The sequence below is a fragment of the Capricornis sumatraensis genome, chromosome 23, assembly GCF_032405125.1.
Source record: "Capricornis sumatraensis isolate serow.1 chromosome 23, serow.2, whole genome shotgun sequence".
Classification (NCBI taxonomy): domain Eukaryota; kingdom Metazoa; phylum Chordata; class Mammalia; order Artiodactyla; family Bovidae; genus Capricornis; species Capricornis sumatraensis.
Window position 1 is genome coordinate 28,151,520 of NC_091091.1, and position 13,143 is coordinate 28,164,662.

Genomic DNA, 13,143 nt, shown 5'->3' on the forward strand with positions numbered 1-13,143 from the left:
CCCTGTAAGAAGCTTTGTTAGAGGTTTGGAGAGGGCGCCGGTGTTGCTGGGAAAGGGGTAGGAGGTAATCACCTAGTTGGTGGCATTTAACTCCTTGGGGAGAAGGGCAGGGAGGACTAATTTGCAGCATCTTTCAAGTCTCCAAACCCCATTTCCCCAAATTCTCCATCAGATCACACAGTTGACTTTAACCCTTTCCATCTTTCACCCCTTCGCCCTCAGTCCCATTTCACTCACGCTGCTGTTGTGGCCAGACCAGTGGACCATGGCTTGGTTGTGTGCTGAGTCGCCCGTCAGCGCGAAGGTGGTGCTGGTCAGTTTCAGCTCCTCCAGCCGGAAGCGAGTGGCTTTGTCCGGGTCCCGCTCGAAAGTCCCAGGCTCGTGCTGCCCTCTGTCCCTTGGCACTCCCCGAGGGCTTCTGCTTGTCCCCTCTCCTCGCTCAGCCTTCTCTCGATCCTCTCCACTCCGTCTCTTCCGGCCAGAGCGTGGAGCAACCGCTACCGACGCCCCAGCGCCCGGCGCCCGCTCCAGGGACAGCGCTCTGTCTCCGGGGGCCACTGCGAACAGGGGGCGTCCGAGTTGGGGCAGGGGCGTAGCAGGAGCTCTGCCTCGCGGTCCCTGGTGAGGAAGCCCCGCTGGGGTCAGAGCCCAGCGTGGAGCCGCGCTGGGAAGCCGCGGGGGACAACAGGAGCCGCCGCCGCTGGAGCCAGGGGCGCAGAGGACCAAGAGCCCCGCGCCCGCGAGGAGCGCGCTCAGCCCGGCTGGGGAGACGCCGCCGACGCCAACTTTTCCCATCGCGGGAGCGGAGAGGAGCGAAGGGGTCCCGGACCAGAGGCGGGCGTGCAGGGCTCTCAGCTGGCCGGCTGCGAGGGGCAGGCGCTCAGGACCCTAACTCCATCCAAGTTGGGCCGCGGTGGGGGCGGGCCGTGGCGGCGCGAGGCAGGTGGCGGCCGCTTGCCCGGGCTGGGTTGGTGCCGAGCACAGATTCGGACAGAGCGAGCCGCCGCCACGCGGGGGTGGAGCCGAACTGAAGTCGCGGGCGGAGCGGGGGCTGGCGCGCGACGCGGGAGGAAGGGTGGGCGCTGCCGGGGCTCCGAGCGCCGCGTCCCGCTCCCGAGCTGCGCTGCGCGCGGGTGGCTGCGGGGACTGGATGAGCCACCGACCCTCCCCTTGGGCTCGCCCGCGCCGCCGCCGCCCGCTCCTCGCCTCCGCGCGCTCTGCGCGCCAGCAGCCGCCTGGCTCTGCGCTGAGCCCGAGTGCCCCTCCCGTGGGGGCGGCCAGCGGAGTGGTCACTGTGTTGGGGATTTCCTATTCCTGTTTTATTGTTTCTATCAGTCTCTGTGGCTGTTTCTTTCTTTTTTAAACCCCCCTCTCTGGTCATTTTCAGTTTGGAGAATAGGGATGAGTTGGCTTCTCCTCTTAGTCTCAGCGAGTTGGCATCTTGACCTTACCTTGGGAACAGTGTGTGTCCCAGCATCAGCAGAGAATGATGTAATTAAAATATCGCGGGTATGTGATGTGTGTGTGTGTGTAGTCTGAGGGATTTTTTTCATCAATTATCACTCTTAGATTCCTTCCTTGACCTCCTAAAGTACTCAATGTATTTAAACCCAATCTTACTGTATTTTGTGGACTATACCTTGGGTTTCCTTAAAAGACTGCACACTCATTGAGGACAGGAAGACTATGTTGTGAGCAACTTGGAAGAAGTATCCAGTTCGTTGTTGCCTTTTAGCCTTAGTACTTGACACTGTCCTATATGGTAGGAAATCTATCAGTCATTAATTCAATAAATACTTATTGTAAGATAGATTTCCCAGGTGGCTCAGTGGTAAAGAATCTTCCTGCCAGTGCAGCAGACACAGGTTAGATTCTTAGGTGGGGAAGATCCCCTGGAGAAGGGAGTGGCAGCCGACTCCAGTATTCCTGCCTGGAAAATCCCATAGACAGAGGAGCCTGGCAGGCTATAGTCCATGTGGTCATGAAGAGACAGACATGACTGAGCACATTTACTGCAAGTCTGTTATATACAGTTCTGTGTGCAAATGCATACAGGGAAGGAAGCATGGTGCTCCATTTTTCCTGTGGCATTAGTGCCTAACCCAGAGCTATCCACACAGGCCTTTAGATTCCTAATAGCAAACTTCATGTGGATGCTGGATGTTCTGCCATTAGTTTGCTGTGGAATCTCAAACAAGCAGTAGTCTCTCAGCTTCCCAGGTTTAAAACAAAGTTGTTGCATTAGATGACCTTTAAAAATCCTTTCACTCCTAAAATTCCATAATTGTATGATTATATGGTCTGCCCGGCCTAGCTCCCCTGCTACTATTCAAAAGTTCACATGAAGATTTATAGTAGGTGAATGGGCTTTGAAAATTACAAAGAATTTCTCAAAAATCCAGGCCATTTTCAAACAGAAAGTTGCTTCTAAGGGTTGAAATACCTTCTCATGTCTTTCTTTGTAGTCTTCATGAGCCCGGTAATACTTTCTTATCACATGGTAGCTGTTAAATTATTCCATGAGTATTTACTGATTGAATAAATGAATCCCACAACAAAACAGTACAATTTCCAATTTCTCATTATATGTTTGTTTATTTTCATTTTTGCAAAGGTAACCTCACTGAAAAATCTGAATCCTGGGTTTGTGATGGGGAAACCAAATTTGAAAGTAACAGAATGATCATTATTCTTCAATTAATACTACTCTTTAATTCTGTCCAAGCAGAATTTCTCTTCTTCCAAGCCAGAGGTGTGCTACAAAACAGTTCAAGTGATTGTTCTCATGATCAATCCAAGAAATGTGCCAATGCAAAAAGCACAGTTTCCTCAGCCATTAAAATCGCATACTTAAAAGAACAAAAGTATGTTCTGCTTGCCATTACAGGAGACACAGGCTGTTCTTCCAAAAGGACCACTAGTACCCAAACATGAATCCTCCTAAAAAGGGATTACTGGTGGATTGAGTCTTCTAGATGGAGGAGAAGTGAGCCACAGGTTCTCCTACCTCTTAAATTGCAAGTGTTGTTTTTCAAGACCCGGAGCAGTTGTTTTCCTCTCCTCAGGAAGGTTTTCAAAGTTTTTCAGGATCCTTGGCTTAATACCTTCTTTCTATGCCCTGCTAATCTCCTTTCCAATCTGTGAAAATTCCTCCAAGAGAGAAAAACCAGATTAAAGCCTCAGAACCCAAATGAACTCCCATCCAAATATAGGACTGGAAAAAGCAAAATAAATTAGTGGAGTCACATTTTCTGGTTTTAGTCTGATTATTACCCTACCAAAATTTAGATTGTTTTGGTTTCAAAAGGAAGTTCTTCCTGTCAAGTAGTACTAACATTTTGTCCTCAAGGAGTTTACAACGCTCATCTTTTCAGACACCTTCTACAATAATCCCTTTAATGTGAGAGCATTTTAATTCATTTGCTGAGAATTTATAGAGACAGGTATTTTTTAATGCCTGATTTTAATCATCCATTTGTGAAAAAGTTTACACGGATGTAGAAGAAACTGACTTTAACTATTTTTTTTATGAATTCATTTTCTTATGGCTCTGATCATCGGGGACTTTTGTCAACAAGCAGAAAGGGAAAGTACCAGTAACTCCCTAAAGTATCGTGCTTTTCTAGAGGACTCAGGAAATAGGCGACTCATGGAGGAAAGTGGGCTAGTCTACTTCAAGGTGTTTGCAACCCAACAACCCAACAGGTTTTATTAATATGATCCACTAAGAATGGGTCTTTTATTAGGAAAATAGTTGATATCAAAGGCCAGTAGAGAGTATAGCGCTATAATTCCACTTAGGGGTCTTTTTCATATGAAAAATATGCCATCACCTAGTGTAAGTTGCCATCATTGGTGACTACGCTGGTCTCGTCCAATAGTCTCCATGTTAGTCTCCCTACTCGAAGACTTCTTTGCTCCATCTTTTCTCTACAACAGTCATCTCCGAAGTGGGGTAGAAGTACTAACATGGCACCGCAAGGTGATTCATTTGTGTGCAGGGAGTAGACTAATTAAATTTAATTATTGATTCACATAAATATTTATGTTATTTATGTATTCCTATCTCTATTTATCTATCTATTGAAGGAGAGAATATGAACATAAACAGTTTGGAGTCACATGCTGATTGGTGTGCATGATCAAAAAATTTAGATGCCTAGCCCTACAAAGCAGCAAAGGTGGTCTTTCAAAAGTATAAAAAAATGTATTGCCAGTGCGTAAAACCTTTCAGTGACTTACTTTTTCAAACAGACTACCTACACTCCTCGTCATGGTCCATGTGGCTAGCATGAGCTGGGTTCTGCCCATTCCTCAGTCATATTAGACAGCACTCTTCCTCCACATGATTAAGCCATTCTGGAAATTCCTTCCTCCCATGTGCCAAAGTGTTTTTTTTTTTTTTTTTTTTTTCAACTCATGACCTTTACAAATGCTGTTCCACCTACCTGAGAGTAATATCCACCATTACCCTCATTCACATGGCTGACTTCTTTGAAAACTTCACTTTACATGTACTTCCTTAGACTTTCCTTGACTCCCTAAACTAAGAAGAAATCCCTTCCACATTTTCTGCATCAATACATTCTTAGTTCCTTCTTAGCATGTTGTAGGCTTCAATTATTTTACTTGAGTGTTTCTTTGTTAATACTTCCGCCAAAAGCTACAGGTGGATATGGGCCATGTCTCCCCTATTCTTCTTTCTTTTCCCAAAGCCTCCTTTGGTGCCTGGCTCATGGAAGTGTGCAGTAAATAACTGGCTAGCAAAGCAGCAACTAATATAACAGCCTTAGTTTCACAACGACTAAGAGTTAACATTCTGTGGCTCAGGTGCATCCATGTGCTGGAGACCATGTTAAGGATTTCACATGTATTTTCCCATTTGGTTTTCTCCAAAATTTGTCTCAGCTGAGTGAGTACTACCATTGTTCCCACTTTAAGGGTTATGTTAAATAACTAAATGCAGTCACATGACAATTTCATGCAAGGCAAGGCTTCAACCCAGGTGTCTTATTCCTAATGTGTTCTTGACTCTAATTTTCTTGAAGATATCTCTAGTCTTTCCCATTCTATTACTTTCCTCTATTTCTCTGCATTGATCACTGAGAAAGACTTTCTTATCTCTCCTTGCTATTCTATGGAACTCTGCATTCAGATGGGTATATCTTTCCTTTTCTCAGTATATCTCTCTAAATAAACTTACTTAGTCACAGTCAACAGTCCACATTCCAGGTTTTCTTTATTTCACATTTAGTATGACTATTTAAATGGGAATATATATACGGATATATGAGTTCACACAATGACAGTCATATTATTTCATGCATTTCGTTCTTACTCCAAATCCAAATAATAACAGGGAACATTTATCGGGGCTTCCCTAGTGGCAATTTACTATTTGTCAGGCACTCTAATTAGCACTTTGAAAAATTTTTTAGTAATGTTGAACAATTAATTTCGGAAACAAGTGAGTGAGTTTATTTAGGCTGAAAGGAAAATGTGTATTCTCCAAGTTATATCATCTTTTATTTGGTTAAGGGGTAGGGGCAGTGTTATGCACCACATAGTCACAACCACATACACCTTATATGAATGCAGTGGTATATTCACTATAACAGAAGCTACTTCACTGACGTCAGTAACTGTCACATTGGTTTCTCTTTTTCCCTTTTCCTAGGTCTCTCTGTGTCTGATGGATACCTTGGCTTTCGCTGCACTAAATCACATTATATGCCTCATCATTAGAACAATGTCTTTTAATAGCTCTCAAAATATTTGGCTCCCCTTGGATACCATTGAGACAAGGTGTCTTACATTTCAGATCAATTTCATGTAAGAACCACAGAAAGAAAATGGGAGGATAATATGCAGACTATCCTCATTGCTTGCCAAGGGGATGATGAGATTTTTTTTATAACTGCCCTTTAAAATATATTCAGGTAACAACAAGTACTAACATAGCTCTGAATTCAGTAATTGTATTTCTTCTCCTATACCCAACCTAGTGGCTGTAACAGAAGAGTTTAAGCCCTCTTATCTGTAAAAATAGGTCTAAGATTATCTACTTGACTCATAAGGGTGCTGTGAAATTTAATTCAAATTCTTACACCTCTTGGAGATAACAATACTGCCTTGTATTTATATAACACTTATCAGACCTCTAAATAGTTTTTCTTTTTTTTCTCCTAGTTTAATAAATCTTGCAGCAGCTCCAAAAGATAGGTAGGGGGCAGTTTTTGCCTGCATCTTACAGAATATAAAGAAATCTATCCAAGGTCATAGAGTTAGAGAAAAAAAAAATTAGAACTAAAATTTGTTGTCCTTTTTCCCTTGATTTAGTCCAAAACCTCCCCCAATTTGTATATATATATATATGAATTAAAATTATACATTGTTTTGTTTAGCAATTATGCACATTTCTTACACAATCATTTCAGGTTTCAAAAAACAGCTTGTGTAGTTAAAGAAGAAAAGAAATGCATGAAAAAAATATCACTGTCATTGTGGGAACTCACATATGCATAGACATTTTTTCCATTTAAATAGTCTTTACTAAATGTGAAATAAAGAAAATGTGGAAAGTGGACTATGGACTATGACAAAGTAAGTTTGTTTAGACAGATAAACTGAGAAAAGGAAAGATATCCATTTGAATGCAGAGTTCCAAAGAACAGCAAGGAGAGATAAGAAAACCTTCCTCAGTGATCAATGCAAAAAAATAGAGGAAAATAACAGAATGGAAAAGACTAGAGACCTCTCCAAGAAAATTAGAGATACCAAGGGAACATTTCATGCAAAGATGGGTCAATAAAGGACAGAAATGTTATGCACCTAACAGAAGCAGAAGATACTAAAAAGAGGTGGCAACAATACACAGAAGGATCTTCATGACCCAGATAATCACGATTGTGTGATCAGTCACCTAGAGCCAGACATCCTAGAATGTGAAGTTAAGTAGGCCTTAGGAAGCATCACTCTGAACAAAGCTAGAGGTGATGGAATTCCAGTTAAGCTATTTCATATCCTAAAAGATTATGCTGTGAAAGTGCTGCCCTCAATATGCCAGCAAATTTGGAAAACTCAGCCGTGGCCACAGGACTGCAAAAGGTCAGTTTTCATTCCAATCCCAAAGAAAGGCAATACCAAAGAATGCTCAAACTACCACACAATTGCACTCATCTCACACGTTAGCGAAGTAATGCTTGAAATCCTCCAAGCCAGGCTTCAATAGTACATGAACCAAGAATTTCAAGATGTTCAAGCTGGATTTAGAAAAGGCAGAGGAACCAGAGTTCAAATTGCCAACATCTGTTGGATCATCAAAAAAGCAAGAGAGTTCCAGAAAAACATCTACTTTTTCTTTATTGACTATACCAAAGCCTTTGTGTAGATCACAATAAACTGTGGAAAATTCTGAAAGAGTTGGGTATACCAGACCACCTGACCTGCCTCATGAGTCATCTGTATGCAGGTCAAGAAGCAACATAACTGGACATGGAACAACACACTGGTTCCAAATCAGGAAAGGAGTATGTCAAGGAGTATGGCAAGGCTGTATTGTCACTCTGCTTATTTAACTTGTATGCAGAGTACATCATATGAAATGCTGGGCTGGATGAAGCACAAGTTGGAGTCAAGATTGCTGGGAGAAATATCAGTAACCTAAGATAAAGAGATGACACCATCCTTATGGCAGAAAGTGAAGAAGAACTAAAGAGACTCTTGATGAAAGTGAAAGAGGAGAGTGAAAAAGTTGACTTAAAACTCAACATTTAGAAAACTAAGATCATGGCATTCAGTCCCATAACTTCATGGCAAATATGGGGAAACAATGGAAACAGTGAGAGACTTTATTTTGGGGGGCTCCAAAATCACTGCAGATGATAACTGCAGCCATGAAATTAAAAGATGCTTGCTCCTTGGAAGAAAGGTTATGACCAACTTAGAGAGCATGGACATTTCTTTGCCAACAAAGGTCCATCTAGTTCAAGCTATGGTTTTTCCACTAATCATTATGGATGTGAGAGTTGGACTATAAAGAAAGCTGACTGCCAAAGAACTGATGCTTTTGAACTGTGGTGTTGGAGACTTTTGAGAGTCCTTTGGACTGCAAGGAGATCCAACCAGTCCATCCTAAAGGAAATTAGTCCTGATTATTCATTGGAAGGACTGATGCTGAAGCTGAAACTCCAATATTTTGGCCACCTGATTCATTGAACTGATTCATTGGAAAAGACCCTGATGCTGGGAAAGATTGAAGGTGGGTTGATAAGTGGACAACAGAGGATGAGATGGTTGAATGGCATCACCGACTTGATGGACATGAGCTTGAGTAAGCTCTGGGAGTTGATGTGGAAGCCTGGCGTGCTGCATGCCATAGGGTGGCAAAGAGTCTGACATGACTGGGCTACTGAACTGAACCTTGAGCAAGGTCTTCCCTGTAGCTCAAATGGTAAAGAATCTAACTGCAGTGCAGAAGACCTGAGTTCAATTCCTGGGTCAGAAAGATCCTCTGGAGAAGGGAATGGCAATCCACTGCAGTATTCTTGCCTGGAGAATCCCATGAACAGAGAAACCTGGCGGACTACAGTCAGTGAGGTTGCAAAGAGTCAGACACGACTGAGCGTATGTGCCAGATACCTTTATCACAAATTCTTAGAACGTCTTTTTAAAAAATCCATTATCGTCTTAAAATGATCTAGAAATTGTAACTTCTACCATTCTGTCTCTCTTCTGCCCTCTCACCTGTTTCTCCAACATTAAAAGGCTTTGACAGAGTAAATCACAAAACCAACTTTGTAATCCTTTTTCTATTCCAGTCTCCTTGAAGGTACAAATAGGAAGCAATGAACTCAGTGGGAGCTAGACTTCACTTCTGTTTCTTTGGGAGTGCTAACTAGAGAAGAGAAGACAAGAAAAATGGAAAGCTTCCCTTCAAATTCTTTCAGGGCCACTGAGATAATAACCCCAAACTTCCCATATCACAAGCAGTCTCGTTATTTTTGTCTTTTTTCCAAAGAACTGACCCAAAGATGAATGGAGTTAACTCTGAAGCCAAAATCAGTAGATTTCTAGGGCAGAATATTCCAGCAGAATACAACTGTATAAAATGTACAGTAGTCATGGAAAATAAGATCTTTGGGAAATTTCTCTCAGAGCCCAAGAAGAGCATGCAAAGAGGAGGAGGAAACAAAGCAAAGAATAAGCAGCACAGCTGGGCAGGCACTGACTACTGTGTGCTGGTTCCCATTTCTCTGCTCCATCTGGACAAAGCACAGACACGCTCCAGCCTTCACGAGTCCCAGTATCCTGACAGTATGTTAATCTCCGGGAGCAGTGCAGAAGTACACTGACAAGGCAGGCAAGAGAAGTGGCCAAACCTGGAAGTTATTGTGTCTATCTGTCTCTGGTGCTTGGAGACAGTACAGAGTGTGGATTAAAATCCTATACTTTGAAGTCAAGATTTCAGTTTTAAATCCCATGGAGGTCTCTCTGTAGCAGTATAATATCATCTGAGTTTCTGAAGCTCTGTTGCCTAATCTGCAAAATGGAACTATATCACTTCCCTTGTGTAAAGCTGTTCTATGCTCAATACCTGTTAGTTGTTGTTAAAGGTATTTCACATGGTTAATACCAATTTTCATTTGGGATCATTCCCTAGGTGGCAGACAAGAAGTTAAAATCCACTCAATTAAATAAAAATGAATTTATTTCCTGCTGTATATAAAACAAAAATTAAAGACCATCATACTCTATAATATATGACAAGAGAAGCAGATAGCAGACTGAAACTCAGAAGTTTTGCTTTGGAGGTAAATTGAATGGATGGAATAAACTACTGCCTTCTTGGTTCATGCCAAACCAATCATCCACGTGAATCGTGGTACAAGGAATCTGCACCTGAGCTTTACAAGCTTCTAGGAGGTCAGCAGTAAACGGGGGGGCAGACTGAACTTTTGACCATGGACTTGACTTAGTCTTTGCAACATGAAAATTAACTTTAGGAAAGGTCAAAGGAATCCCTTATTTAATATATCATGGGGTAAATACATGCCACTTATCATAGAGCTATTACAAAGTCTGAAGACATGAACAAGCCTAGATAAATGCCCAGATGCAGAATCAGGAGTGTTTGCCATTAAAAAAAAAAAAAAAAAACTATTAGGAAATGCTCAGCTACGTTTAACCATCTCAGTATCACCAGGTATGATTGTATGAGTCACGTTGTGGGCTGAGGTGTGTCCATTTTCTAGTCAGCTATGGTTCTAATGCAGCTGACTAGGTCCTGGAGGTCTAATGAGTCCCTACCTATTAATAAGAAGGCATTCGCTTCATTGTTAAGCTGTTTTATGTCTGCTAGCCAAATGCTGGATTTCTGCAGATGCTCTACATCAAAATTGTTTATTCCATTCCCCATCTTCTAGACCAATTTCCTGATATTTCTAAATTTTGGTTCCCCGAATGGATGGTTTTAGAAAAGGCAGAGGAACCAGAGATGAAATTGCCAACATCCGCTGGATCATGGAAAAAGCAAGAGAGTTCCAGAAAAACATCTATTTCTGCTTTATTGACTATGCCAAAGACTTTGACTCTGTGGGTCACAATAAACTGTGGAAAATTCTGAAAGAGATGGGAATACCAGACCACCTGACCTGCCTCTTGAGAAATCTGTATGCAGGTCAGGAAGCAACAGTTAGAACTGGACATGGAACAACAGACTGGTTCCAAATAGGAAAAGGAGTATGTCAAGGCTGTATATTGTCACCCTGCTTATTTAACTTATATGCAGAGAACATCATGAGAAATGCTGGACTGGAAGAAACACAAGCTGGAATCAAGATTGCCGGGAGAAATATCAATAACCTCAGATATGCAGATGACACCACCCCTATGGGAGAAAGTGAAGAGGAACTAAAAAGCCTCTTGATGAAAGTGAAAGTGGAGAGTGAAAAAGTTGGCCTAAATCTCAACATTCAGAAAACAAAGATCATGGCATCCGGTCCCATCACTTCATGGGAAATAGATGGGGAAACAGTGGAAACAGTGTCAGACTTTATTTTTTGGGGCTCCAAAATCACTGCAGATGGTGACTGCAGCCATGAAATTAAAAGACGCTTACTCCTTGGAAGAAAAGTTATGACCAACCTAGATAGCATATTCAAAAGCAGAGACATTACTTTGCCGACTAAGGTCCGTCTAGTCAAGGCTATGGTTTTTCCAGTGGTCATGTATGGATGTGAGAGTTGGACTGTGAAGAAGGCAGAGCACCGAAGAATTGATGCTTTTGAACTGTGGTGTTGGAGAAGACTCTTGAGAGTCCCTTGGACTGCAAGGAGATCCAACCAGTCCATTCTGAAGGAGATCAGCCCTGGAATTTCTTTGGAAGGAATGATGCTAAAGCTGAAACTCCAGTACTTTGGCCACCTCATGCAAAGAGTTGACTCATTGGAAAAGTCTTTGATGTTGGAAGGGATTGGGGGCAGGAGGAGAAAGGGAAGACAGAGGATGAGATGGCTGGATGGCATCACTGACTCGATGGACATGAGTCTGAGTGAACTCCGGGAGTTGGTGATGGACAGGGAGGCCTGGCGTGCTGTGATTCATGGGGTTGCAAAGAGTCGGACACGACTGAGCGACTGAACTGAATTGATAACCTCATGGTGCTTACAAACCATCCTTTGTAGCCTAATTCTTGATTGCTCTCTGCATATCCTATGTCATCACACCCTAGATCTTGTCATTTCATTAGGGAATGTTTGACATTTATCCATAACTTTTTAAGGGTTCTTATTATGGAAATTATCTTATATATTTCAATACTATTGTTTTAGTGCTAAGCATGTAACCACTGTTTCTTTTCTATGTGCTCTTGGCACCTGGTATCTGTTCTGACATTGTATTTTCATTATTTTGATCATCTGTCTTACTCATTTATCTCCTCCATTAGACTGCAATCTCCTCTATGTTATGGGTCCTATATGTCTTGTATATTTATCTCTTTGCCTTAGCATCTAAACCAGTGCAGAAACAGAAGGCATTTGGTAAATGTTTGTTGAATGAATAAATGACAAAGCTGATTCTCATTTCTTTGGTAGAATTTCTTAATATCATCAGTTAATCATCACTGGAATGAATCACAGATGTCCACTACTGGTATCACATAATGCTATATTGACACCAAAGACAAAAGTTGAATTAGTGAATAAAGTAAATTAAAACAGAACATGGACTGAAAAAAATATTTTTCCAACATATTGCTCTTAGCTGCAGTTTGTAAAGAACTCTGCTCAATAACAATGACAATGCTTTTAGCATTTAAACAATTTTTAAATTGCTTTGAAATTTAACCTGTATCCATAGGAATATCGAAGTATTAACTAAAATTTTCAGTCATTTTATATTTATACACACATGCACTCACATACACACACTCCCTGGCAGTCAACAACACCGGGGCATATACACTCGACAACGAATGCCTATTCTGACTTCTATAACTATAGATTAATTGTGCTCTTTTTGAGTGTATTTAACAAAATCAATCAGTATATATCTTGTGTTTGGCTGTTACCATTCAATATTATATTTGCGAGGTTTTTTTTTTTTTTTACCCATAAAGTGTGTACTAGAAATTGGTCCATTTTATTCCTGTGCAGTATTCCATAGCATGAACTGTAACTCTTTATTTATTCCTTACACTGTTGATAGACATTTAAGTAGTGTCTACTTTTGGCTATTAGGATTACAGTGCCATAAGCATCCTTGCGCATGTCATTTAGTAGACATAAACTAAATATGCTCTAGGATATATTTTGTGGCTGGGAATCAATGAGTTCTAAGGTGTATGCTTACTTTTCTGTATGGTGCCAGTTTTTCAAAGTGTTTGTTCCAAATAGCAATGTATGAAACTTTCAGTTATTTCACATCTTCACCAACACTTTTTTCTTTTTTTTTGGCCATTCAGGTAAGTGTAGCTGTATCACATTGTCATTTAATTTTCATTTTCCTAAAGAATAATCATGCTGAGTACTTTTAAAAGTATTTACTGGCCTTTGAATATTCTGTTTTCTGAAGCACTTTTTCCAGGCTTTTGGTCAGTTTTAAAAATTATTGGATGGTCAGTCTTTTTCCTATTGATTTGTA

The 13,143-nt window shown here is 41.4% G+C and overlaps 1 protein-coding gene across 4 annotated transcripts in view; it reads right to left on the bottom strand.

The window, feature by feature from the left end:
* The window catches only part of SORCS1 (sortilin related VPS10 domain containing receptor 1), a 576,311-nt gene extending 575,516 nt beyond the window's left edge, over positions 1–795 (bottom strand). For all 4 annotated transcript variants that reach the window (XM_068961506.1, XM_068961507.1, XM_068961509.1 and 1 more), the window contains exon 1: positions 238–795. In XM_068961506.1, coding sequence (XP_068817607.1) covers positions 238–795 — 558 coding nt within the window. The remainder of the gene's footprint in view (positions 1–237) is intronic.
* Positions 796–13,143: the final 12,348 nt, after the last annotated feature.